Genomic DNA, 25698 nt, shown 5'->3' with positions numbered 1-25698 from the left:
CGTCATACTGTCCTATTTGCTTCACCTAGCGAAATCCGGTCTGCAGGTATCATCTATTAAGGTACATTTGTCTGCTATTACTGCCTATCGCAAGTCACCTTCTCAGGAATCCTTCTTTACGAAACCTGTAGTCAAGGATTTCTTAGAAGGTTTGAAGAAAGTTTTTCCGCCAATTCGGAGGCCTTCTCCTCCGTGGGAACTGAACATAGTCCTAGGAAAACTTATGGGCCCTCCTTTCGAGCCTATCCATAAGGCCTCCTTACAACACCTTACGTGGAAAACGGCTTTTCTGGTGGCCATTACTTCAGCGAGGAGGGTCAGTGAGATCCAGGCCTTGTCTGCAAAAGAACCGTACACGGTTTTTCATGACAATAGAGTAGTTCTGCGAACTCACCCATCTTTCCTTCCGAAGGTGGTGTCAGAATTCCATATTAATCAGACCATAACTTTACCAACGTTCTTTCCCAATCCGGAAACTCCGGCTGAGAAAGCATTGCACTCATTAGACTTGAAAAGAGTGCTGAAATTTTATCTGGACAAGACAAAATCGATTAGACACTCTAACCGCTTGTTTGTGAACTATGGTCATTTAAGGACAGGAGAAGCAGCATCTAAGCGAACAATATCAAGATGGATAGTCTCTTGTATTGTTAATACTTACCAGCTAGCTAATAGACAATTGCTAGCGCGGCCTAGAGCGCATTCCACAAGGGGAAAAGCGGCTACAGCTGCTCTCCTTAACAATGTTCCTATATCTGAGATTTGTAAGGCTGCTACATGGAAGTCTGTCCATACTTTTACAAGACATTATTGTTTAGACTCAGATGCAAGAGCGGATGCCCAAGTGGGGCAGGCCTCTCTAAGGAATTTATTTGCGTAAGACATGTCTATTCCTGCACTTCTATCGGACAGTCCGCTGGGTTTAGGGATGGGCTTGCTAATCTATTCAATGTTTATGACTATTGATGAGGATCCCCTGGAAGAGAAGGATAAGTTACTTACCTGTAAATCCTAGTTCTCTTCCAGGGGTATCCTCATCAAAGTCATAAACAACCCACCCTCCTCCCCGGACACACGTCTACTGGAAGTGCAGGACAGACAGTATTTTGATTCAATTATACAAATTGTCACCGTAAAAAGAACTGACCTAACTGTGAACCAACTGTCACCTTTCCTTCACCCCTGAGGCATGGTGGGATACTGGAGGTGCTCAGGGTCTTAAAGGCACAGTGCCAAAGTTTTTATGGTTCTCCTGTGTTAACCTACATGCAGCCTATTGGCTAAGAATGCTTCATTGTTTTTCAATGCAGTTTTCTCTATTTTTTCACTAGAGTTTGCTACTGCTTACTTCCCCAAGCCTAGTTTTAGGAGCTTGGGTACTTATTTATGCTCTATTGTAGTATTTAAAAAAAAAAAAAAAAAAAAAAAAAAACTTCATAGAAATAAAGCATTTTAGCCTGTTTTTAACATGATAGCCTGCATGACTGTTTGTTACACATGTATAATGTGTATATATTTTATATATGCTCCGGGGTCCCCGCACAAGGGCGGGAATATTCAATGTTTATGACTTTGATGAGGATACCCCTGGAAGAGAACTAGGATTTACAGGTAAGTAACTTATCCTTCTCTCCCCTTTCCAGTGATACCCCTCCCTTGTGCTTTGGTGCTCAGGGAGCTGAGATATGCCTCAAGCACTGAAGCAGTGTAAGTGAGATGAGCTGATCGGCTCATTTCCCCTTCACTTTCAAAAAAATGCCCAGGCTGCTGAGGAAGCTCTTCCCCAGTTCCCAAGGCCAAAAAAAAAGGAAATCCATCTGCTGTAAACAGCAGAGGGATTTCTTGGCTCATGAGCCAGGATGTTTTTGAGCCGTCTGTGGCACATGAGCACTGCGGCTGAGGACAGCTCCTTTTTTCTTTCACAGCACAGTAGTCCAAGTGTTTGTTATCTCCGGCCTTGACTACTAAAGTTTGCTTTCAGTTTATCCAAAGCACAGCATCCCTCTTCATTCTGGGCTTAAAGAAACCTTGCCATATTTCTCCATCCTCCATTCTCCTTTCCTCTTTACAGATTCCAGGATTTAAAAAGGTGAAGTGTGGTGACAGATCTTTTGCGGTTTATTCTACCAAAGCTTGTAAGTCTCTTCCCTTGTCTCTGTCACCGCTCTCTTTTTTGGACTTCCAAAAGAAGCTCAATTTATTTGCGCTGTAAATAGTTTCTCTGTGTAGGTTCTCCTGTCACCCCAACACCCCCATTGCGGGTAATTATGTGCCTTACAAATTATCAGTCAGTCATTCAATCAAGGCATTCCATTCTTTGTAAGGGGGAACAATTTCTTCTGGCACTTTATCACCATCTGCTGGTTTCCAGGCCTCTTTTGTCTTCTGTTGAATTGTTTGTTGACCTTGATACCATGCATTCGTTGAAGATGGGAGATATTGCAACATTGATTTGTATTTCATTTAAGTAAGAACACATAGCATTTTAGTTATCCTTTGAGAGTACAGTGACATGAAGAAACGTTTTTGCATGATGCCTGTCACAATTTACAAATGTACATAATTACATAGAGGTTTATTAATGACTACCCTGGTTGTCTTAAGCCCTCAAGAACAGTTTAACATAAATCTAGATAGAGAGTGTCACAACATGCAATTGTGGTTAATAAGTTGTCAATATATGTTTATTTTATTTACAGTGACATATTTGATGCTATGTTTCCTGTTACACATATTGCTGGAGAAACTGTCATAAAACAAGGTAATGTTTAACACTTTACTTAAATAATAGAAATAGTATCCTATTTATTATATTAATTATGCTTTGTAATGTGCCAGATGCAGCTGTGTTTACATTTTATGAAGTATTTGGAGTATTGAACCTAAGGCATGCAACATTATAGTAAAGGAATCATCTGTGCCCATGGTTCACAAAATATGCAGCATTGCTTTCATTGTCTGTTAAGCTTCCAAAGTATGAGTTGCGTTGCACATGTTATTGAAATGATACTGACATTGTGTAGGAGGCTGGCCTGTCTTGTAGTGGGTACCAGAGGTACTTACACCTTGTGCCAGGTCCAGTTATCCCTTATTAGTGTAGAAGAGGTGTTTCTAGTAGCTTAGACTGATAGAAGGTAGCTATGGCAAAGCAGCTTAGGCTGAACTAGGAGACATGTAAAGCTCCTACTATACCACTTATATCATATGCACAATATCATAAGAAAACACAATACACAGAGTTACTAAAAATAAAGTTGCTTTATTTTTATGACAATATGCCAAAAGTATCTCAGTGAGTACCCTCAGTAAGAAGGTAAGTACTATACACAAGTTATATGTACACAAACCAAAATTAGGTAAGTAATAGCAATAAAAGTAATGCAAACAGTGTAGAATTACAATAGGTTGCAATAGGCAAGCATAGATATATGGGCAACACAAACCATATACTCCAAAAGTGGAATGCAAACCACGAATGGACCCCAGACCTATGTGAGCTTGTAGAGGGTTGCTGGGACTGTAAGAAAACAGTGAGGGTTAGAAAAATACCCCACCCCAAGACCCTGAAAAGTAGGAGTAAAGTGCACCTACTACCCCCAGAGAGCACAGAAGTCGTGATAGGGGGATTCTGCAGGAAGAACACACAACAGCAGTGCACTGACAATGGATTTCCGGACCTGAGTACCTGTAAGACAAGTCCAATAGTCGCAACAGTGTCCGGGGGGGCAGGAGCCCAGGAAACCCGAGCTGAAGGTGCAAGGAAGCTGCCACCAGTTGGAAGAAGCTTGGAGTTCTGCAAGAAAGAAGAGGACTAGGAACTTCTCCTTTGGAAAACGGATGTCCCACTTCGCAATGAAGCTTGCAGAGGTGTTCCCACGCAGAAAGACCGCAAACAAGTCTTGCTAGCTAGAGGTTTTTGGGTGCTGCTGAGGACCAGGAAGGACCATGATGTCGCCTTTTGGAGGAGGAGACAGAGGGGGCGCTCAGCAACTCAGAGAGCCCTCCCAGAAGCAGGCAGCACCTGCAGAAGTACTCCTGGAAGAATGCACAGAAGCCGGAGCAGCTGCAAATCAAACGGTACACAGCTTTGCAGTCTAGGGTGGAGAGGCAAGGACTTACCTCCACCAAACTTGGATTGAAGAGTCACTGGACTGTGGTAGTCACTTGGACAGAGTTGCTGTGTTCCAGGGACCACGCTCGTCAGGATGAGAGGGGACCCAGAGGACCAGCGATGCAGTCTTTTGGTGCCTGCGTTAGCAGGGGGAAGATTCAGTCGACCCACAGGAGATTTCTTCTGAGATTCTGGTGCAGGATGAAGGCAGGCTACCCCCTGAGCATGCACCACCTGGAAACAGTCGAGAAAGCCGGCAGGATTAGGCGCTACAATGTTGCTGGTAGTTGTCTTGCTACTTTATTGCGGTTTTGCAGGCGTCCCGGAGCAGTCAGCGGTCGATCCTTTGGTAGAAGGTGAAGAGGGAGATGCAGAAGAACTCTGGTGAGCTCTTGCATTCATTATCCAAATAATTCCCCAAAGCAGAGACCCTAAATAGCCAGAAAAGGAGTTTTGGCTACCAAGGAAGGAAGATTGGCTACCAAGAAAGTAAGCGCTATCAGAAGGAGCCTCTGACGTCACCTGCTGGCACTGGCCACTTAGAGCAGTCCAGTGTGCCCCCAACACCTCTGTTTCCAAGATGGCAGAGGTCTGGGACACACTGGAGGAGCTCTGGGCATCTGGGAGTCTGTAATTAGCTGTTTTCTATGTTGGTGGTAGACAATGTAGATGGGTAATTAGGATCTTAACGAGGTCATATAGGTAGATAGGCATCCTCTGCTTGAGTGTGTGGTCATGTTGGGTACTGAATGGTTCTTGACACGTGACTTCCCATATGCCTACCCTAAAACAGTGTTAAACCCTAACACTTGTAGATTTTACTTCTTTCACCTCTCCTATTGATGCATACCAGTTTTGCTGATGCATTCCTTTTTGGCTGAATTTGATAGTGTATAAGAAGGGGATGCAGAACGTTTTTGCTGGCACTTGGGGTAAGACATTTCGGCAGGGTGGCATCCTAATTAATATCAAAATAGAGCAAGATCTTGACCAATTGTTGATGAAACTACTAATAGAGGAGAAGTTTAAGGATTCTTAAGGACATGTCACAAATAATGGTGTGTCACATCACTTGCTTGGGGCATTTTCTCTCTTCAGAAGAGAAAGTGGCGAATACCAGTTTGGTGGAAGCAGTGTTGAAGTTGGAGGCACTAATAAGGATGGCCAGATATCTTTAAAGGGGTTTAGAGACTTTCTGCTTATTTAGTTCACGTTTTAGTTAATGAACTAATGTTCTTAGAGATTTGCTCGTAAGGGATTTAAATTTGATTGATCAGCAAGGTGTCAGCGACATTGTGGAATTGCTGTCACAGACTCTTGCCATTCATGTTATGATGTAAATGATAAAATATATATGTTGATTCTAGCTAAAAAGAATGTGGATTGTACTGTTTCTTTTCTAAGACATAGATATAAAAGCATATTCGCAGGAGTTTTGCTTGAGAACAAATGCAAAGTTACAGTCATTCAAAAAGAGGTAATGGCATTCTACAGTGGGTGCGATCATTTTAGATATTTCTTTGGCATGTAATTAAATCAGATCAAATGACATTGATGTGATTGATGATGATGCAGACTTTGTATTGATAGGCAATTAGTTGACTGTTTTTATTACAGTTTTATTGTTTTGTTTCCACAAGGGAAGGTATTAAATGGTGTTTCTGACTGTTCAGCACCCGTGAAATTGAGTGGGCTTCATTTGGAAGTGGAGGCAAGATGAGTTGTGAGTTGCCTTGATCAATGAATGTAGTAGATGTTTGGGTCAAAAGCGTGAATGGGTGGTGGATGTACGTCCGGATAAGATTATAGAAAAGGTTTTAGAAGAGATATCTTGTCATTTGACTAGGAGTGGCGAGAGAGTGAAGAATTTGATTCAGTTTAAGAATAACGATCTTGCTAATGGTAGTGCCCTGCTCCTTCTGTCTCCCTATTTTGTATTCTTATCCAGAAGAGCACTTAGTTATTTCCAGTGATATTTCAGTCCTATTATAATTCACTTTGAATATTACATATCTATCTATCTATCTATCTATCTATCTATCTATCTATCTATCTATCTATCTATCTATCTATCTATCTCTCTATCTGTCTATCTATCTATCTTTATGCAAAAAAACTATAGGGAACTCTGGGTAGTTCCCAAGTTTAGGTGGAGAGCAGCTGCTATATAAAACACCTTACAACACCATTGACACTGAATCTGCTTACTGCAAATGTCTGTTTTTGTAGCAGAGTTATCTGATAGATATATCTAGTTGCAGAGTCCTTATCTTAGAATTTCCCCCAGGCGTCAGCCTGGATCTGAAGATTTTTCTTGAGCAGTATCCCTGTGCTCCATTAGGTGGTGTCAATCTGCTCCTTGTCCGTTCTCAGCGTCGTCTGCACCAGATATGACATCGTGGGTCCTATATGGGTGCCACCCAGGTGTGCTGACATCAATTCATTTCTTTTCGCACCAGCCAGCGCTGATCCGAACAGTCATTTTTCAACTGACCATTTTTTTACTTTTTGTTGAATTCTTTTTGAGTTTCTAACTCCTGGTGCGTTGAGGTATGTCACCCAGGAAGAAGGAGTTCAAGTCTGAACCTCGTGTGTTTTTGGTGTTCGGAGCCCAGTCATAATCCTACGTCGTGCTCCGACTGTCGGAGGCTTTGAGGGAGCAGTCCCTTAAGCTGATGGCGACTCGACTCCGCCCAAGTCGAGGTGCCGGTCGAGAGGTCCCGGGAGCGGTCGCAGAGTCCTTCGTCGTCATCGTCCCACTCCAAGCCCTCGGGACGATAGGGTAAGTTGAGGCACAAGTAAAAGTTAACTGTACACCTTTACAGGTACTGGCATGCTTTCTCCTACCATTTCTACAGAGGAAGGTGCTTCATATTCTGTGGTGGTGAGGAGGGCAGCTGAGGTCCTGGATCTTGAGCTCCCTTCAGTGACAGTCAGGAATAACCTCCTGGGAGAGGTGCTTCAGCCTGAAGCCTCAGCCTCAGAACTCCTACTCTCCTTCAATGAAGCCCTTATAGATGTCCTACTGTGTACCTGGCCTAAGGTGAGCACAGGGCCTCCTGTGAATAGGACAGTTGCACGCCGTCATCGCCCTGCTCTGGGTGACCCAAATTTCCTTACACAACACCCCACCCCTGGGAGCTTGGTTATCCAAGCCTCCACCTCCCATGGGGCGTTCCCTTCCACACCCATGGATAGGGAATCCTAGAAGGCTGACACTCCTGATAAGAAGATGTTTTATTTCGCCAGCCTGGCATTGCGGTCCATGAGCACTGCATGTATTTTAGGCTAATATTTCCACACCGTGTGGGATGCAGTTAAGCAGGTGCTGCCACAGGTCCCAGAGGAAGCCTGGGCTGTATTCTCCCAAGCAGTTGCTGATGGGAGAGATGCAGCAAAGTATACTAGGTAGGGCGGTTGCATCGACAGTGGCCTTTAGGCCAAGCCTAGTGGAGGACATCTGGCTTTTCTGGGGATATCCAAGGCAATCTAATAGATGTGCCCTTTGATGGCACCCATCTCTTTGGAAAAAAAGCAGACTCAGTGCTCAAGTGGTTCAAGGTTTCTCGTGCCATGGCCGGGCCTTTTACCTCGTGGTGGCACCTCCTCCTCCTCAGTCTACTTTTTTCCTCTTTTGTGGCTCCGGAAAGAGTGCCCAACCAGGTTCGTTCCCCTTCAGCCACTTTGCCGAGTACGCTGCCCAGCCTCTGCATGGCCAGGGACGTGGGATCCACCGACCTCATGGATTAGGGAGCCAGCTGCCTTTAAACCTTTGTAGTCTGACTAGGGACCAATCAGTCGGATGACAAAGGATCACTTTGCACTTTTCCAGGAGGAAGTTGTCTCTCTTGGCCAAGGGAGCCAAAGAGAGGTTTCCCGTGCGAGGAGTAGGTTGTGGTTGCTATTCCCGCTACTTTCTGATACTTAAAAAGGACAAGGGACTCCGCCCTATTCTTGACCTTTGCTCCCTCAACTTCTTCTTCAGGAAGATGTTCAAAATGCTCACTCGGGCTCAGATTTTATATGCCTTCGACCTAGGAGACTGGATGGTAGAGTTGGACTTGTAGAGTGCTTATTTCCACATTGCTGTCCTCCCTTTCCACAGCCATTTCTTACGGCTCACTGTGGGCCATGAGAACTTTTACTGTTGAAAGCGGGCTCGCCCCAGGCTGTCGTCTCCTGTCGTTTCCCACCTCCAGGCTTAATTTATTGGGTTTCACTATAAACATGCCGAAGTCACAACTAACACCCACTCAGATGCTCCTTTTCATCTGAGCTGTTCTGGACACTGTGCAGTTTTGGGCTTATCCTACTGAGCGGTAAGTCCTGGATATTCAGGCTATAGTACTGATGTTTCAGCTTCTATCCTGGATTTCAGTGAGAAGAACTCTGAGGCTGCTGGCTTCATGGCCTTCTGCATCCTGTTGATGAATCATGGCAGATGGTATATGTGGACTTTGCACTGGGACCTGAAGTTCCAGTGGGGGCAGTATCAGGGGAATCTTTCCAGCATAGTCCAGATCTCAGAGGGAACTGCGAAAGATCTGCAGTGGTGGCTAACAAACTGTGATTGAGTCAGAGGCAGATCCCTCTCCCTTCCCCAACCAGAGCTGACAGTAGTGACAAATGTGTAATTCCTAGGCTGGGCAGCCCCCTGAGAGAGGAGGAGATCAGAGGCGCTTGGTCGCCGGTGGAGTCCAGAGTCCACATCAAACTGTTGGAGCTCTAGGCGATCAGGCTAGCATTGAACGCATTTTTTCCTCTTTCAAGGGAAAGGTAGTGCAGTTGTACACAGACAACACCACTGCCATGTGGTACTGTTGTGCATGTAAAATCTGAACCTAACTATAACATCCTGTAACCTTTGGTTTGTTAGTGAATGTCTAAGGTGTTTTTCAATTCTGTTTCTGTACTCTAATGTCCCTGTAACCTTAGATTTTTTCAGTGAAAGTCTAGGGTTTTTTAAAGTTTAGTAAGATAACCATTGCAATAAACTGTGGGGGAGGTGGGAGGGGTCTGGACACAGGGCCTGGCCTGGCAATATGCCACTCCCACCCAAGCCTGCTGATCCTGCCCCCCTCTTGCTATCTATTCTCCAAGTCGATGCCTGTGCTCACTTCCCACCTGCCGTAAACAGTTAGCATGCTCCTCCAGCTACCTCCTCTCTACCCTCTGTTGTCCAAGTTCATGTACCAACCCCATCCCTCATGCCCTGCATGTTCTGATGTGCTGCCATTGATCTCCATTTAGCTTGATTTCCCTGTCACTCCTCCTGCCCTCCATTGCCCAATTCTACGCCCCATCTTTGCCCTCCTGCTTAGCCCCTGTTCTTAGTTTGCTGCCCCTATCCTCCTCCCCCTTGCCCTCTGATGTCTGTGTGCATGCCCCTGCTCCCTCCCTTTTGCCCACCATATTCTATGGACCTCTCACTGCCCCTCCTATCTACTCTGAATGTTCTCTTGAACTGCCACTGCACATCCCACCTGCCCAGCATGATCAGAGGACTTCTGCCTTATCCTGCCACCTCCACCCTGCCTGTCTGATTTCCATGCCCCTATCCCCTCCATCATCTTCTCCATGGTGCATTTTTCTGCTTGTCCCTTCTGCCCTCCATGCTCTGTTGTGCTGCAACTGCTCTGTGCGCCTGCCCTGCTTGGTCTGTTGTGAAGCCTTTTCTGTGCCTGCGTTCAGCCCCTAGCCATCCCTTCTGTCCTCCATGGACCTTTGTGCATGCCCTTACCCCTCACTCTTGCCCCCATGGCTGCAGTGGTGCTAGTAACACCATGCATGGTCTTTTTTGCTGCCATAGCCCCTCCCACCTGCCCTGTGTGGTCAGCTAGCTGCCCCGGCCCCCCTCCCACCTTCCCTCTGTTGTCTGTGTGTATGCCATTATAGTGCCACTGTTGATCTCCATGGTGTGTCATGCTTGCAGTGCCCATCTCTCTTGCCGTCCATGGTCAGCATGCTGCTCCTGCCCTGCCCCATTGCCCTCTTCCCCACATCCTTCGTTTTTCATGTGAAGGCCCCTGTCTCCTCGCTCCAGCCTTATCTGGTCTGTTGTTGTGCCCCAGCCCGCTCCCTTCTGCCCGTCATGGTCCATTATGCTCCAACTGTCCCTTCTGTCTGTTCGGTATGGTCAGCTTGCTGCCCTTGCCTCTTTCCCCTCTGCTCTATGTTGCCCATATGCATGGGCCTGCCCCCTCCCTATTGCTTTCCAAAGTCTGTTGTGCTGCACTTTCGTCCCGCTTACCCTTTGTGGTGTATTGTACTTCGACAACCACAATGCTTGTCCTGTAAGGTCAGTTTGGTGCCCCTGCCCATCTCCCTTCTGTCTTCTTTTATGTAAGTCCATAGCCCTACCCCATTCCTCCTACCCTCCGTGATCCGATGTACTATACTTGCCAACATTTTAAACTTGGTAAGAGAGAGATTTAGGGGAAAAAAAACTGGGGAACTGATTTTCCCCATTTACTTACATGTAAAAAGAGGAGATTTTAGGCAGGAGCTAGATAAAAAAAAAAACCCAAAAAAACCTTTTGGGCTTCAAATCACTGGGAGTCTCCTCCCTGAATCGGGTCCGTTGACATGTATGGTTGTACTGTCGCTGCCTCTTCCTTCTGCCCTCAGTGGTCTGTTATATTGTTAGAGCCTCTCTTGCCTGTCCCACATGGTTGTTTTGATGCCCCTGGTCCCCCTTTGCCCTGCCCTCCATGGTCTGTTGTGCTACTTCTGCCCGTCCCACCTGCCCAACGTGGTCAACTTATTGCCTCTGCACCCTCCTCTCTGCCCTCCATTATCCAAGCCCGTGACCCTGACTTCTGCCTTCACATAGTATTCTAATGAACAACTAGATTGCTTACATAATAATTCTGATGGATTCAACTACCTGTGGATTCCTCACCTTATGAATTCTCCCAGTGCGCCAGCATTCAGCGGAAAATCTTCTTCCCAGCTCTCCATGTCGACGAGGATGTCACAATTGCAAGGCTCCCACGCGACTCCGTCAGTTCTCTTTATTCCGTGCCTTCCACGCTAATGGTTTTCTCCTAGCTCTTGCTACTGTTTCGAAGATGTTCCCTCTTGTCTCTGGTTACAATGTCTCCTCCTAGGAAGTCGGGGTTTAAGCCTTGTCGGGAGTGCGGGGGTCGCATGTCTGTTACGGACCCTCATGATGATTGCCTTTGGTGCTTAAGTTCAGAGCATGACATCGAGGAGTGTGTGTCCTGCCAAAGCATGAATCCAAAGGCGCTGAAGGGGAAAGAAGCCAAACTCTTTTTGGCTAAGGCAAAAAAAGGACATAGAAGTAATCGTAGATCGTCTTCTCACACTTCTTCCAAAAACATAAGAAGCGGCAGTTGACACGACTGTCGGCATCGTTCGGCTCGAAGCTATTCAAGGTCCAGGTCTCCATCTAGACGGCGCTGTGCGACATGGGAGGTTAGTCCTACGGTGACTCCACAGCCTCAAAGCCCTCAGGGTTCTCCGGCACCGTCGGTCTTCGAGGTCGTCGGGCCTCAAGAGAGTCCTCGCTTTTCACCCGTGGTGCAGGATTCAGATGCTCAGCCGACGCAAGTGCCGCATGGAGACCAGTGGTATCCTGCCTTCCTGGCTCCGGGAGCGGATCCGGCGGCATTTTTAAAAGCCATGTTTAATATGTTTAACGCTATGGCCCCTGCTGGAGCAATGACTGGTCCCACGGGTCCTTTGGCATTTACATTGGCTCCCCAGTCCCTTACAAGGCGCTGCTGTTTCTGCCGTTTTATCCGGCTGAGGGTGGCGGTTCATCGTCAATGACTTTGCCTCAAAGGCCTACGGCGACGGTGACATCGCCTTATCAGTCAACGCCGATGACGGAGCCTCAGGTGCCCACTGTGCCGATGGGATCCACTCCGGCGCCGGACGGATCCGAATTGGAGCGTGGGGTGTCTCCTTCTTCTCCTGGTCCGTGTCTTTCAGTCTTGAAGTCGGTGTCATCAATGTCGGCTAACTCTATGTCGACGCCAAGGTTGGAGGCCAGGCTAAGGTCATGCAGAAAAGCATTAAGGCATTTAGAGGAGTAAGAGTACCAAAGACAGCTGCTGAAAGAAGGAGAGATTGCAGAGCCCCTGGGGGAATATCAAAGCCTAGACTCGCCCAGTGGGCTAGACACTTCCCCGGAGTGGGACCTTTCTTCTCCAGGGGAGTTTACAGAGGAAGCAGCCTCTTTCCAATCTGTGGTCAGGAAGGCAGTGAATTTCTTGGATCTTCCGTTGCCTGCTGCTGAGGTGAAAACAAATATTTTAACCCAGGTCCTGCATCCTTCTTCGGCTTCAGCAGAACCATTGTTCCCATTTAATGATGATCTTACGAAGTCTATTTTTGAGGTATGGAGGAAGCCTGTGTCGACCCCAGCTGTGAAAAGATCTGTGGCAAGGCAGTATAGGGTGGCTCCTGGAGATCCGGGATTTTTGTCAAAGCATCCCTCCCCGGAGAGTCTGGTAGTTCAGGCCTCATGTTCCACATGTTCTGCACCAGGCTCCTTCCCTGTGATTTCCTCGGACAGGGAGTCCAAGAGAATGGAGCAGTCGGCGAAGAAGACTTTTTCTTCCTGTATTATGGCCTTGAAAGCAGCAAATGCTACCTGTGTGTTAGGTAGATATGTGCACGCCCTGACGGACACGGCTAAAGCTACGGTTCCAGACTTGCTGCAGAAGATGCTAGGGCAATTTGGTGAACTCCTGTCAGACGCTCAGGCTGCGGCTAAGCAGATTATCCAGTCTGGTCTGGATTCTACAGACTCTGTGGCCAGGGCGATGAGTACCTCTATCGCTACCAGGAGGCATGTATGGTTGAGGTCCTCTGGCTTTTCTTCGGATGTCCAGACCACTCTATTGGACCTGCCTTTTGATGGAGAGAAGCTGTTTGGAGCTACAGCTGACTCTGCCTTAGAGCGCTTTAAGGACAGTAGGGCCACAGCAAAGTCTTTGGGTCTGCAGACTTCCACTACTACCCCTTTCAGGTCCTTTTGGAGGTTCAGGGAGTTTGCCCAGTCCACAGTCCAACAGCCTGCCAGCCTCTCATATAGATCCTTTAGAGGGCGGGGAGGGCTCGGACAAAAGGGGCCACCCAGCAGCACCCTGCATCATCCTCTTCCTCTGGGGGACAACAACAAGAGAAGCAGCCCTAGTTTTCTGCCCATTTTGAGCCATACTTCTCCTGTAGGGGGAAGGCTATGTCTTTTTCTCCGCGAGTGGGGGTTAACCACATCAGACTCTGGGTTCAAAATATTGTGAGGAAAGGATATGCTCTTCCTTTTCAGGATTTCCCCCTCCCCATCCCTCGTTTTGTTCAGAAGCCCATCTCCTGTTGTTGCAGCAGGAGGTCCAGATCCTGTTATCAAAAGGTGCAGTGGAGTTGGTTCCGGAGCAGGAAAGGGGTCAGGGTTGTTATTCAAGATATTTCCTGATTCCCAAGAAGGATGGTCAATTGAGACCAATCCTGGATCTTAGGATTTTGAATTGGTTCCTCAAACAGGAGAAATTCAAGATGCTGACTCTAGCGCAGGTGCTTATGGCGTTGAACGAAGAGGATTTGATGGTGTCTGTCTACTTGCAGGATGCTTACTATCAGATCCCTATTCTCAAGTCACACACGACGTATCTCCGGTTTGTGGTGGGGTCGCAAAACTACCAGTTTGCGGTCCTTCCGGTTGGTCCTACTTCAGCACTTTGAGTCTTCACGAGGTGATGGCGGTGATTGCAGCAAGTCTCCAAAGGAAGGGAATATCGGTATTCCCGTACCTGGACGATTGGTTGATCAAAGCCAAGTCTCCGGAACTTGTGTTGCATCACTTGCAGATGACAACTCAGTTGTTGTTCAGTCTGGGGTTTTTGATAAACGTGCCCAAGTCTCACCGGGAGCCCTCTTACTGCCTCCTGTTCATAGGGGCAGTACTGAATACAACATTGAATCATGCCTTTCCTCCACCTTAGAGGATTCAGGACATTCAGGCGTTGATTCCAATGTTTCAAAATGGAGCGGTTGTTCCAGTCCTCAATGTCCTACGCCTTGTTCGCTTCTTGCATTCTGTTGGTCACTCATGCACGTTGGCACATGAGGGCTCTCCAGTGGTGCCTCCGCAGGCAGTGGTTTCAACACAAAGGGGATCTCGAGGAGTCGATATCGATCTCCAGAGATGCTGCAGCAGATCTACGATGGTGAGCTGTGGACGGCAACCTTTCCAAAGGAAGGCCATTTTTACTGCCGCCTCCGGTGGCCACGGTCATAATGGATGCTTCCACTCTATGGTGGGGAGCTCATCTGGGGGACCTAAAGATCAAAGGTCTTTGGTCTCCAGTGGAACAGACTTTTCATATCAATCTGTTAGAATTGTGGGCGATACGTCTGGCTCTCAAGGCCTTCCTCTCGTCCCTTCACGGTCAGTCAGTTCAAGTCTTGACGGACAACACTACCGCAATGTGTATATAAACAAGCAGGGAGGAGTGGGGTTGTACCTTCGCTGCAGAGAGGCTCTGCGGCTCTGGTCCTGGGCACAGGACCATGGGATTTGCATAGTAGCAAACCATCTGGCTGGGGTTCTCAACGTAAGTGTGGACAGTCTCAATCGGCATTTCTCGGCCGATCACAAGTGGCGTCTCCATCCGGATCTGGTCTGTCACGTCTTTCGGATGTGGGGTTCCCTGCGGATAGACCTGTTTGCCACTCGGGAGAACGCGCACTGCCCGTTGTTCTGCAGCCTCCAGTATTCGGTGCAAGGAGCTTTGGGGGATGTGTTTCAATTGTCTTGGTGCGGCCCTTGATTCCTCGGGTTCTGAGGAAGATTTTCCAAGATCGGGCTCAAGTCATTTTAATAGCTCTGGATTGGCCGAGAAGGATGTGGTACACGGACCTTCTCCAACTCTCACTGTGGCCTCTGCTCCATCTCCCTCTCAGGGCAGATCTCCTCTCGCAGTCGCAGGGGCAGGTTCTACATCCCCACCTCCAGAGCCTGCACCTTCATGCCTGGAGATTGAAAGGGCAATCTGAGTTCTTTCTCTCTCCCAACAGAGGTAGTGGATTTTATTTTATCGGTCAGGCAACACTCCATTAAGACTGTTTATGCCGGGAGGTGGGCAAAATTTGTGGCTTGGTGTGGAGAGAAATAAATTGATCTCTTGAGGGCCCATCTGTCTGATGTTTGCTGTTTGCGTTGGCTTTAGCACAGAAGGGCTGTGCAGTTGCTACTGTTAAAGGCTATTTGTTGGCACTGTCAGCCTTTCTTTGTCTTCCAGATCAACCCTCCTTGTTTAAATCGCCTATTGTTATTAGGTTCTTAAAAGGTTTAACAATTAAGTTTCCTCCCACTCCACTTCTTATGCCTCAGTGGGATTTAAATCTGGTTTTGACTTTTTTAATGGGTTCACCGTTTGAACCCATGCATTCTTGTCCGTTAAGATTTTTAGTCCTTAAGACAGTTTTCCTGATAGCTATTCCGTCGGTTAGGCGTGTGGGTGAGCATTAGGCCCTTAGTGTTAAACCTCCCTTTACTTCATGCTTTCCTGACAATGTGGTGCTGAAAACCAGGGCAGCTTTTCTCCCTAAAGTTGTCACTCCTTTCCATATGGGGCAGTCTATTACCCTTCCATCTTTCTACCCTCCTCCTCTTCCTTCAAAGGAGGAAGAGGGACTCCATTGTTTGGACACCAGAAGGGCTCTCAGTTTTTATATTGAGAGAACAAAGGACTTTCGGTTGGAGGACCAGTTCTTCGTTGGATATGTAGGAAAGAGGAAGGGCAGAGCGGTCCAAAAAATAACTATATCCAGGTCGGTCATTCTTTGCATTAAGATCAGTTACTCGTTGGCAAAGAAGGTTCCTCCTGAGGGTATTAGAGCCCATTCAACCAGGGCTAAGTCTGCCACTTCAGCCCTGGCTAGAGGGGTTCCGGTGGTGGATATTTGCAAGGCACCAACTTGGGCGTCCCTCCACACTTTGGCGAAGCGTTATTGCTTGGCCTTGGAAGTTAGGAGGGACGGCCATTTTGCACGTTCTGTGTTGCAGGATTTCTTGGTTTGACCGGTCAGGCACCCACCTCCGTGTGCGGTACTGCTTTGGAACTCTATTCATAAGGTGAGGTATCCACAGGTAGTTGTAACCATCAGAAGAACAAGTTACTTTCCTTCGGTAACGCTTTTTCTGGTGGATACACTAGCTACCTGTGGATCCCGATGTATAAAACCAAAATGAATGTGTCCGTGTGTACTGTAACTGTTACTCATGTAAAGCACTCCAATACCTTTGAGTCAAGTCTGCGCTACCTAATATTGCAAAAAAATAAAACATTAAGGCCCTCATTACAACCCTCGCGGTCAGTGATAAAGCGGCGGTAATACCGCCAACAGGCCGGCGGTAAGAAAAATGGAATTATGACCACTGCGGAAACTGCCAACACATACAGCCACTTTAACACTCCGACTGCCACGGCGGTAGCAACAAACACTGCGGCGGTAACCGCCAACAGCCAGGCAGAAGACAATGTACTGCCCACACTATTATGGCACACCAATCCGCCACCTTTTTCGGGGCAGTAACAAAGCCATCAAAAGCACAGCTGAAACAGTACACAGAAGGGAAACAACTCAACTCTCGACACACAAGGAAGAACCACGACGCCCGAACTGCACATATTTCCAGTGGTGGTCTGCCTCCTCCTACACCAGGAACACGAACGGCGACGAAGACGACCACAGTGAGTACTGCACCTAGCACACAATGGAGGGGAGGGGGAAAGGAGTGTGACACACACACGCAACACGCAACATCCCCACCCCAACACCATAAACACAAACAGATGCAACAACATCACATATACACCCCGTAACCCTCAGGAATAACGCAAGGACAAAAGGAATTGATAAAAGTGAGTGTACTATTACAAATTTAGATATATACATCCTTAAAGCAATAAATAGTATGTACGATATACACAGATGGAGGGACAATGCCCACTCCAAAATGTCCGTGGCACACAGGACCATAACTCATAGGCCATGGCCACACTTGACTCCTGCCTCAATATGGAGAGAACCCTGCAGGGGCATCAGGTCGAAAACACACAGGCACCTCAGGGGGACGGGGAATGGGGGGTGCACCTCACCCGGAAGATGGTACAATGCCACTGCTCCTGGAGGGGGCTAAATGCCCTCTGCTTGGTCCTGGGGAGTGCAAAGCCACAGTCTCTCAAGTGGATGGTTTGCCCACTGCTTGGTCCTGGGGAGTGCAAAGCCACAGTCTCTCAAGTGGGTTGGTTGCCCACTGCTTAGTCCTGGGAGTGCAAAGGCACAGTCTCTCAAGTGGGTGGTTTGCCCACTGCTTAGTCCTGGGGAGTGCAAAGCCACAGTCTCTCAAGTGGGTGGTTTGCCACTTCTTGGTCCTGGGAAGTGCAAAGCCACAGTCTCTCTAGTGAGTGACTTCTCCACTGGTTCTGGACGGGGCTTTGTGCCCAGTGTGCTTCATCCTGGCAAGGAGGGGGTGAGTGGATGCCTTGTCCACTGGTTCTGGAGGGGGCTTTGTGCCCAGTGTGCTTCATCCTGCCAAGGAGGCGGTGAGTGGATGCATTCTTCCACTGGTTCTGGAGGGGGCTTTGTGCCCTTTGTGCTTCATCCTGCCAAGGAGGGGGTGAGTGGATGCCTTCTTCCACTGGTTCTGGAGGGGGCTTTGTGCCCAGTGTGCTTCATCCTGCCAAGGAGTGGGTGAGTGGATGCCTTCTTCCACTGGTTCTGGAGGGGGCTTTGTGGCCTGTGATGCTGATCCTGGATGGTGCAAGGTCACAGTCTCTCACCTGGGTGTCACACCTACAGGTGTTGCAGGGGCCAGGACGCACTACAGCCCATGTAGGCACGACTACACACTGCTCGCCGGCGGTGACGGCTGCTCAGTGGATGGCAGTTGCGCTGCAGGTGGTGGTGCTGTCAGTGGTGGGGGGAGGCTCCAGCCCTTCCCCTGCAGCCTCGGATGGCTGCCCACTGTGGCTGCTGCCGGCGGTGGGGGGAGGCTCAAGCCCTTCCCAGGCAGCCTCGGACAGCTGAAGTGCCATGGGAGGTGTTGTTTGCCCAGATGCTGTTCCAGCCCAAGACACCAGATCCGTCCTGCCTGCGGCGTCAGTTCCCTTTACATTCGCCTTGCCTGCTCTTGTCCCCTTCCTGCCCTTGGCAGATGGTGGTGCCTCCTTGCTTCTGCCAGCTGGTGTTCCCTTCCTGCCCTTGATGGCTGGTGTTCCCTCCTTCCCCTTGCTGGTTGGTGGTGCCTCTTTCCCCTTGCTGGCTGGTGGTGCCTCCTTCGTCTTGCTGGCTGGTGTCCCCTTCTTGCCCTTGCTAGCTTGCGGCCCCTTCTTGCCCTTGGCAGGTGGTGCAGGAACACTGGCTGTGCTTACAGGTACCTCCTTGGAGCCCCTCACACCTGCAGTAGCTGCAGGAACTACAGTGGCTGTGGACTGGATGGCTGAGGTGCTGGCCTGGGTTCTCCCCACCCTGTCCCGTAGTGAAGGATGGGGGTGAGGGGCAGGGAAGAGGTCAAGGGTGGAGAGGAAAAGCCTATTACGGACACTGCGGCTGGAAGAGGGTGAAGATTTGGAAGTGGAGGAAGAGGGAGTGGTGGTAGGAGGTGTCAGTCTGGGGTGTTTGGGTGCAGGTGCATGGGCTGGATGCTGTTGTGAGGTGGATGGCTGTTGGGTGTCTGAGTGCTTGCGTTTGTGTACTTTGGGAGGATAGGGCACAGACACAGTGGGAGAGGACACCGGGGACGTGTGCATGGATGTGGGGGTGGTGACTGCCAGTGAGGGGCGGGTTGTGATAGGTGTGCTGGTGATGGAGGTAGTGGATGAGGATGTAGTGCATGCAGGTGTGAGTGGAGGTGCAACTGGGAGGGAGGTGGACGAGGAGGAGGAGGGGGACACAGTGGAGGCCGTGGATGTTGGTGTGCCTGAATCTGGATGGTGCTTGTGTGAATGCCTGTGGGAAGAAGTGTGGTGCTTTTGTTTGCCTGAGCCAATTCTGTGTGTTGATTTGGGTGCATGCAAGTCTGAAGGTGTGCTTGGGATAGGCTGGGGTTGAGGGGAATGGGACTGGGTAGAGGAAGTTGGAGGGGGAGGCTAGAGACAGGGACAATGGCTGCCATCAGTGAGTTGGCCGGAGCCTGGAATGCTCTCTGTTGGGCCGCCACGCCAGAATGAATGCCCTCCAGGTATGCATTTGTTTGTTGCAAATGCCCTGCTAGACCCTGGATGGCATTCTGTATGGTTGACTGCCCAACAGTGAGGGATCACAAAAGGTCAATAGCCTCCTCACTGAGGGCAGCAGGGCTGACTGGGGCAGGGCCTGAGGTGCCTGGGGCGAAGGAGATGCCCACCCTCCTGGGTGAGCAGGCACGGGAAACTCGCTGAGGGGCTTTTGGGAGGGCGCTGCTGGTACGGGGGTGGCGGCTGTACCTGTTGTTGGGGTGGGAACTGAGGTGTCCGCCACCGCCAGGGAGCTTCCATCGGAGGAGGTGTCGCTGTCAGGACTGTCCCCTCCTGTCTCTGTCGTGGTGCTCACCTCGCCCTCCGTCCCACTGGTGCCTTTACCGTCGGTGGATTCGGCCTCCAGGCCCATGTGGGATGCAGCTCCCTCCGTTGCCGATGCCTCTGCTACTCCGCCAGATGATGCTAATGCACACAAGGACAGGGTGACAAAACAAAAAAGGGGGGGAAGAGACAGAGGATACACTTGGTCAATGCCAGCAACAACACCACAGTTGGCGTACACAACACACAGGGAGCAGCCCTATGCACTAGACCATGCACTACCAGTTACAATGCTAGTTACTAGGCCATGGGGTAAAATGCTTAACGCCATTAGCTGCACACCTGGAACCCACAGGACCCTGCCCAGTAGTAGATGCCCACTAGCATTATTGGAGTTGGAGTGCATCTGAGCTTGCCCATCATGGAACTTACCCTGCCATGTTCGCCCTGGCCCAGCGGCACCCACAGACCCACATCCCCCACCCAGATAACACCTTAACACGCTAAAAAGTAATGATTCTGAATCTGTACTCACCCCCTTGTGGCTGCTGTGATACCGTCAAGCGCCCATCCAACTCCAGATAGGCCACCGCCAGGATGCTGGACATCACTGGGGTCAGGGTATGACGGGCACCCCTTCCTCGTTGGGAGGCCAGCCCCAGCTGGACCTTCGCCGTCTTCCTTGCCCATCGACGCAGGTCGCCCCACTGTTTTAGACAGTGGGTGCTCCGCCTGTCAAAGACCCCCAGGGTCTGCACCTCCTTGGCAATGGCACGCCAAATACCCTTTTTCTGATGGGCGCTGACCTGCAGAAAAAGATACAGCAGAAAAGGTATTATTCATACCGTCCGGACTGTTATACTCATGGCCCACCATATCCCTCCCATCCCCTTACGCACAGACATTGCCCACCGAACATGCAGCACTCTGCCCAGGACCCCTCAGCCCCCCCCCCCCACACACGAGGCTTACACACACAGCACTCCATACATTCACATTCATGCCCCACGCATCGTGCTCACAGTGTACTCACCTGTTTGTCTGGAGGACCATAAAGTAATGGGTACTGGGGTAGGACCCCATCCACTAGTCTCTCCAACTCCTTGGAAGTGAAGGCAGGGGCCCTTTACCCAGCCACTCGAGTCATAGTCGCTTCCAGACACAGGTCACAGCAGCACTTGCAGTGTATGTCCTCTCCTGTTGAAGGTCAGGTAGCAAGTGAGCAAACAGATAGAAAGTGGCAGTCATGTACACGGTGGTGTGTAACGTCACCGCTCCTGTACATCACCATTGGCTCCTGCAACCCGTAGGCCCCAATGATAACCAGTGATGTGTTGAACGGCGGTCATCAACCGCCTCCCGCAGCGGCGCTCAACGCCAGCGGAATTACCTCATTTCCACTTGTTCCTCCTCACAGGTCAGGTGGCCGCCATTTCAGGGGGGCACAGGCCATGGCACCTAACTGCGTCACAGCAGACATAGGCACATCAACGGACCTACACATTCACATACTGTTTCTATAAAAAAACAGAAAGGCATATTAATCAGAGTATATGTTTGAATATGACCATCTGCTCACCGTGTTTCACCCTAGAGTTCAACTGCTGAGGATGAATAGGAGATGGAGACATACCCCTGTGTACAGACCCTTGGTGGACCTGGCGACAATGGAGGGAAGGCATATTATCCTAACCTGCAGACTTGATAGGGTCACAATCCAAGAGCTGTGTGCCCAATTGGAGCCAGACCCGATTTCAGCTATCTGCCACCGCACAGGTATCCTCCCTCTAGTGCAGGTCCTGTCAGTGCTCCATTTCTTGGGAAGTGGTTCCTTCCAAGCGACAGTGGCCATGGCATCAGGAATGTCACAGCCTATGCTCTCAAACGTGCTGACTAGAGTGTTGTCTGCCCTGATGAAACACATGTGCAGCTACATCGTATTCCCCCAGGTGGAGGATTTGGCCACAGTGAAGGCTGACTTCTATGCAATGGGACATACCCCCAACATCATTCGTGCTATTGATGGTACACATATTGCCTTTGTTCCACCCCGGAGAAATGAACAGGTATTCAGAAATCGAACAAGCTTTCACTTTCTGAATGAGCAGGTATTGTGTTTGGCGAACCAGTACATCTCCCATGTCAATGCAAAGTATCCTGGCTCTGTGCATGATGCCTTTATCTTGAGGAATAGCAGCATCCCTTATGTGATGTCTCAACTCAGAGGCACAGGGTGTGGCTAATAGGTGAGCCCATGGTCCCCACCCAGTTGATGTAGGTATATGGGTGTGGGGTTGTCCCTAAGGGTGAGTGTCTGGCTAACAGGTTTCCCTCGATATTTACAGGTGACTCTGGTTATTGACCCCAGTGTGGAGTCCCGTGACAAGGGCAGAGGAACGTTAAAATGAGGCACATGGGCGTACAAGGAGGATCATTGAGCGCACCTTTGGCCTGCTGAAGGCCAGATTCCGGTGCCTCTATCTGACAGGTGGATCCCTGTACTACTCACCCAAGAACGTGTGCCAGATCATCGTTGCATGTTGCATGTTGCACAACGTGGCCTTGAGACGCCAGGTGCCTTTTCTGCAGGAGGATGAGGCTGGAGATGGTCGTGTGGCAGTGGTGGAGCCTGTGGACAGTGACGAAGAGGAAGAGGATGTGGACAACAGAACTACTATAATTCAACAGTACTTCCAGTGACACACAGGTAAGACACTGTAACTTCACCTTCCTTTGCAGTTTTGTGTTGGACATTGTACATGGCAGCCAGATGTTCCTATTTCTATGGCCACTTACTGTACCCTTTGGCATCTCCATTTTCAGATATCTGTGCCCCACTCTGGCTCCTGGTATTTTTACTGCTGCCCACTACAGGTCATACCTGTGTATATATACCTGTACATTTGAATTGCAATGTTTACAGCTTGTTAAACTAATACATATTTCAATCAATTGACAGACTCCATACTTGTATTTGTTCCAAGGGTGTTTATTTCTGTGATAATAAGTGTAGGGGGTATTGCAATGGGCTGGCTTGATGGTGGAGGAATGTCCAGGATAGAGTCCAGTCTATTGGGATCACAGATGCATTGTCCAAGGGGGCTTAGGAAGTGAGGCAATAGCATTTCAAGGTGGACAGGATGACAGAGTGGGACACAAGGGTGACGTTCAGGGGAGTCTTATTTCCTGGCGGGGGTCTTAGCAATGTTCTCTGGCTTCTGCCTGGATCGCAGGGACCTTTTGCGTGGTGGGTTCTCCTCCTGCAGGGTGTAGGGTGCTGGTGGCATGTTGTTCCAGTGGCGGGGCCTCCTGTCTACTAGCGTCAGTGTGGGCGGAGGGCTGTTCTTCGGTGTGGCTAGTGTCAGGGGCCCGTTGGTGTGCCACTGCCTCCCTCATGGTGTTGGCCATGTCTGCCAGCACCCCTGCAACGGTGACCAGGGTGGTGTGGTGTAGATGTCTCTCAAGTCGTCCCTGATCCCCAGGTACTGTCCGTCCTGCAGCCGCTGGGTCTCCTGCAGCTTGGCCAGTATCTGGCCCATGGTCTCCTGGGAATGGTGGTATGCTCCCAGGATGTTGGTGAGTGCCTAGTGGAGAGTCAGTTCCCTTGGCCTGTCCTCCCCCTGTCGCACAGCAGTCCTCCCAGCTTCCCTGTTGTCCTGTGCCTCTGTCCGCTGAACCGTGTGCCCACTGCCACTGACCCCAGGTCCCTGATCGTCCTGTGTTTGTGGGGTTGCCTGGGGTCCCTGTATTTCTGGACACACTGCTGATTGATGTGTCCTGGGGACAGAGGGATGGGCCAGCTGGGTGGGTGCTGTGCTGGTGTTTCATGAGGGGGGAGGCTCTGTGGTGGTTTGGGACTGTGGCTGGGTCACCAACTGTCCAGAGGTCTTTGATGGGCCAGGTTGGTCATCCTGATCCAGGCGTGCAGAACTGCTGTCATCACTGTGGGCCTCTTCTGAGGGGGGACTGGATGTTGCTGGCATCTCCTCTCCAGTGACGTTGTGTGGGGGTCCTGTGGGTATGTAAATGCAGTGTTATTGTTACTGCGTGTGACATCTTGTGCATGGGTATGTTCCCTTCTATGGTTGTTATTACCAAGGCAGCTTTGGCTTGGATGAGTTGTGATTTGGTTGGCTAAGTGATTGTCACTAGTGTGCATGCTGTGGTGATGTGTGTCCATGCAGGTCTGTGATGGGGGTCCATGCAGTGGTGTTGCATGCAGGGATTGGTATTGGGATGGGTGGGTTCTGATGGTGGGGTATATGTGAGGTGGTGGAGTGATGGGGGGTGAGGGTAGGGGTAGGAGTTTGTGATGGCATGCAGATAGGGGGGGTAGTAAAGATTTGACTTACCAGAGTCCAGTCGTCCTGCTGCTCCTGCCAGGCCCTCAGGATGCATGATCCCCAAGACTTGACCCTCCCATGTTGTTAGTTGTGGGGGAGGAGGTGGGGGGTCCACCGCCAGTCCTCTGTACAACTATCTGGTGTCTTGCAGCCACAGATCGCACCTTCCCCCGTAGGTCGTTCCACCTCTTCCTGATGTCATCCCTTGTTCTGGGGTGCTGTCTCACAGCGTTGACCATGTCCACGACTCTCTGCCATAGCTCCATCTTCCTAGCAATGGACGTCTGCTGCACCTGTGATCCAAATAGCTGTGGCTCTACCCAGATGATTTCCTCCACCATGACCCTTTGCTCCTCCTCTGAGAACCTGGGGTGTCTTTGTGGTGCCATGGCTGTAGTGTGTGTGGTGTGTGTGAGGGTGTGTGGGGTGATGTGTTGGGGTGTGTGCTGTGAGGTGCGTGGATGGTGTATGGGTGATGGTGTTCTGTGACTCTGATTCAGTGGGTGCTCCTGGCATGTCTGTCTCTCAGTTGTCCATTTTTTTTCCGGAGAGGGTTGTGGGTAGTGTGTGTGTGTGTGTGTGTGTGTGTGTTTTATAGTGGTGTGGGTGTGGTGTGTGTATGTGTGTCAGGTGTGTGTACTTTGAATTGTCCAATGTGGTGTTGTATTTTTAGGTTGTGTGTATTTTGAGCGCAGCGTTTTGTACCACCAATGGTTTACCACGGTTGAATGACCACCACAGTGATTCATGGGTCATAATGCTGTGGGCGTATTTCTGTTGGCGTAACGGTGTGGGTTTTGGTACTGCCATTTTATCACTGACCTTTGGGCTGGCGGACGTGTGTTTGTGTCTGTATAGTGTGGGATTTCCAGTTGTGGGCCATAATCCGCGTAGCGGTTTACCGCCGCGGTCGCCGTATGTTGGCGACAGTCAGCATGGCAGTAAGCGGCACTTACCGCCAATGTCATAATGGGGGCCTAAGTGTTTTGCACACTTCTGTCATTGGGCTACATTTGGATGATGTTTGTGCCAAATTTGGGGTCTTTTTTTCTGTGGTGGCCATCTTGGGAGGCTTATTTGTAATGATGATCCCTAATTTCCTTAGTAGAAAATGCTTTGAGTTTTCGACTTTGATTCCATCAAGATGGCGTTCAGATCTGGCACACTTTTGGCATAAGATCAGAATGTTAGCACTCTAGTTGCTCATTGGAACACTGTAGTCAAGCTGCTGACCACCAGGGAGTTAACTGGCAATCTGCTGCTGCTGTTAAAAGTACAGGTTTCAGTCTGCATGTCTGAATTTTTAATGAAATAGAAGAGGAAGATATTTGAGAACTCACTTAAAACATGTCCTGATTTTTCTTTCCGCAGCACTGACTATAGTTTCTATGACAAAATAAACCCCCTCACGTTGTTCTTTTCTAAATTCAAGTTTTAAGTTTTACCAGATTTATTCAATCAGGATGTTCTTTATAACATTCTGGGAGGCCGCAGTAGAACTCAAGAGAATCAACTGACAGACTGTTACTGTTGGAAGTTCATGTTTAACAAAGAATGTCAGGCTTCATTCTCATATGGGTGAGAAAGATATTGTGAATTTAGAAGAAAATTTGCTTTCATTTTAGCTTCTGGAGCACCTTTCATAACCTCTGTGGGAACATCATGAGAACACAATTTTTTCTCATACATGATTCTTGAAATCTCACAG

General features: G+C 49.4%; 1 protein-coding gene across 2 annotated transcripts in view; it reads left to right on the top strand.

Annotated features, from left to right (window-relative positions):
- Positions 1-25698, top strand: part of PRKAR1B (protein kinase cAMP-dependent type I regulatory subunit beta) — a 524789-nt gene that overhangs the window by 241617 nt on the left and 257474 nt on the right. For both annotated transcript variants that reach the window (XM_069209839.1, XM_069209840.1), the window contains exon 5: positions 2700-2761. In XM_069209839.1, coding sequence (XP_069065940.1) covers positions 2700-2761 — 62 coding nt within the window. The remainder of the gene's footprint in view (positions 1-2699; positions 2762-25698) is intronic.

Source organism: Pleurodeles waltl, chromosome 10 (genome assembly GCF_031143425.1).
Source record: "Pleurodeles waltl isolate 20211129_DDA chromosome 10, aPleWal1.hap1.20221129, whole genome shotgun sequence".
NCBI lineage: Eukaryota > Metazoa > Chordata > Amphibia > Caudata > Salamandridae > Pleurodeles > Pleurodeles waltl.
This window is presented reverse-complemented; position numbering and strand designations above follow the sequence as displayed.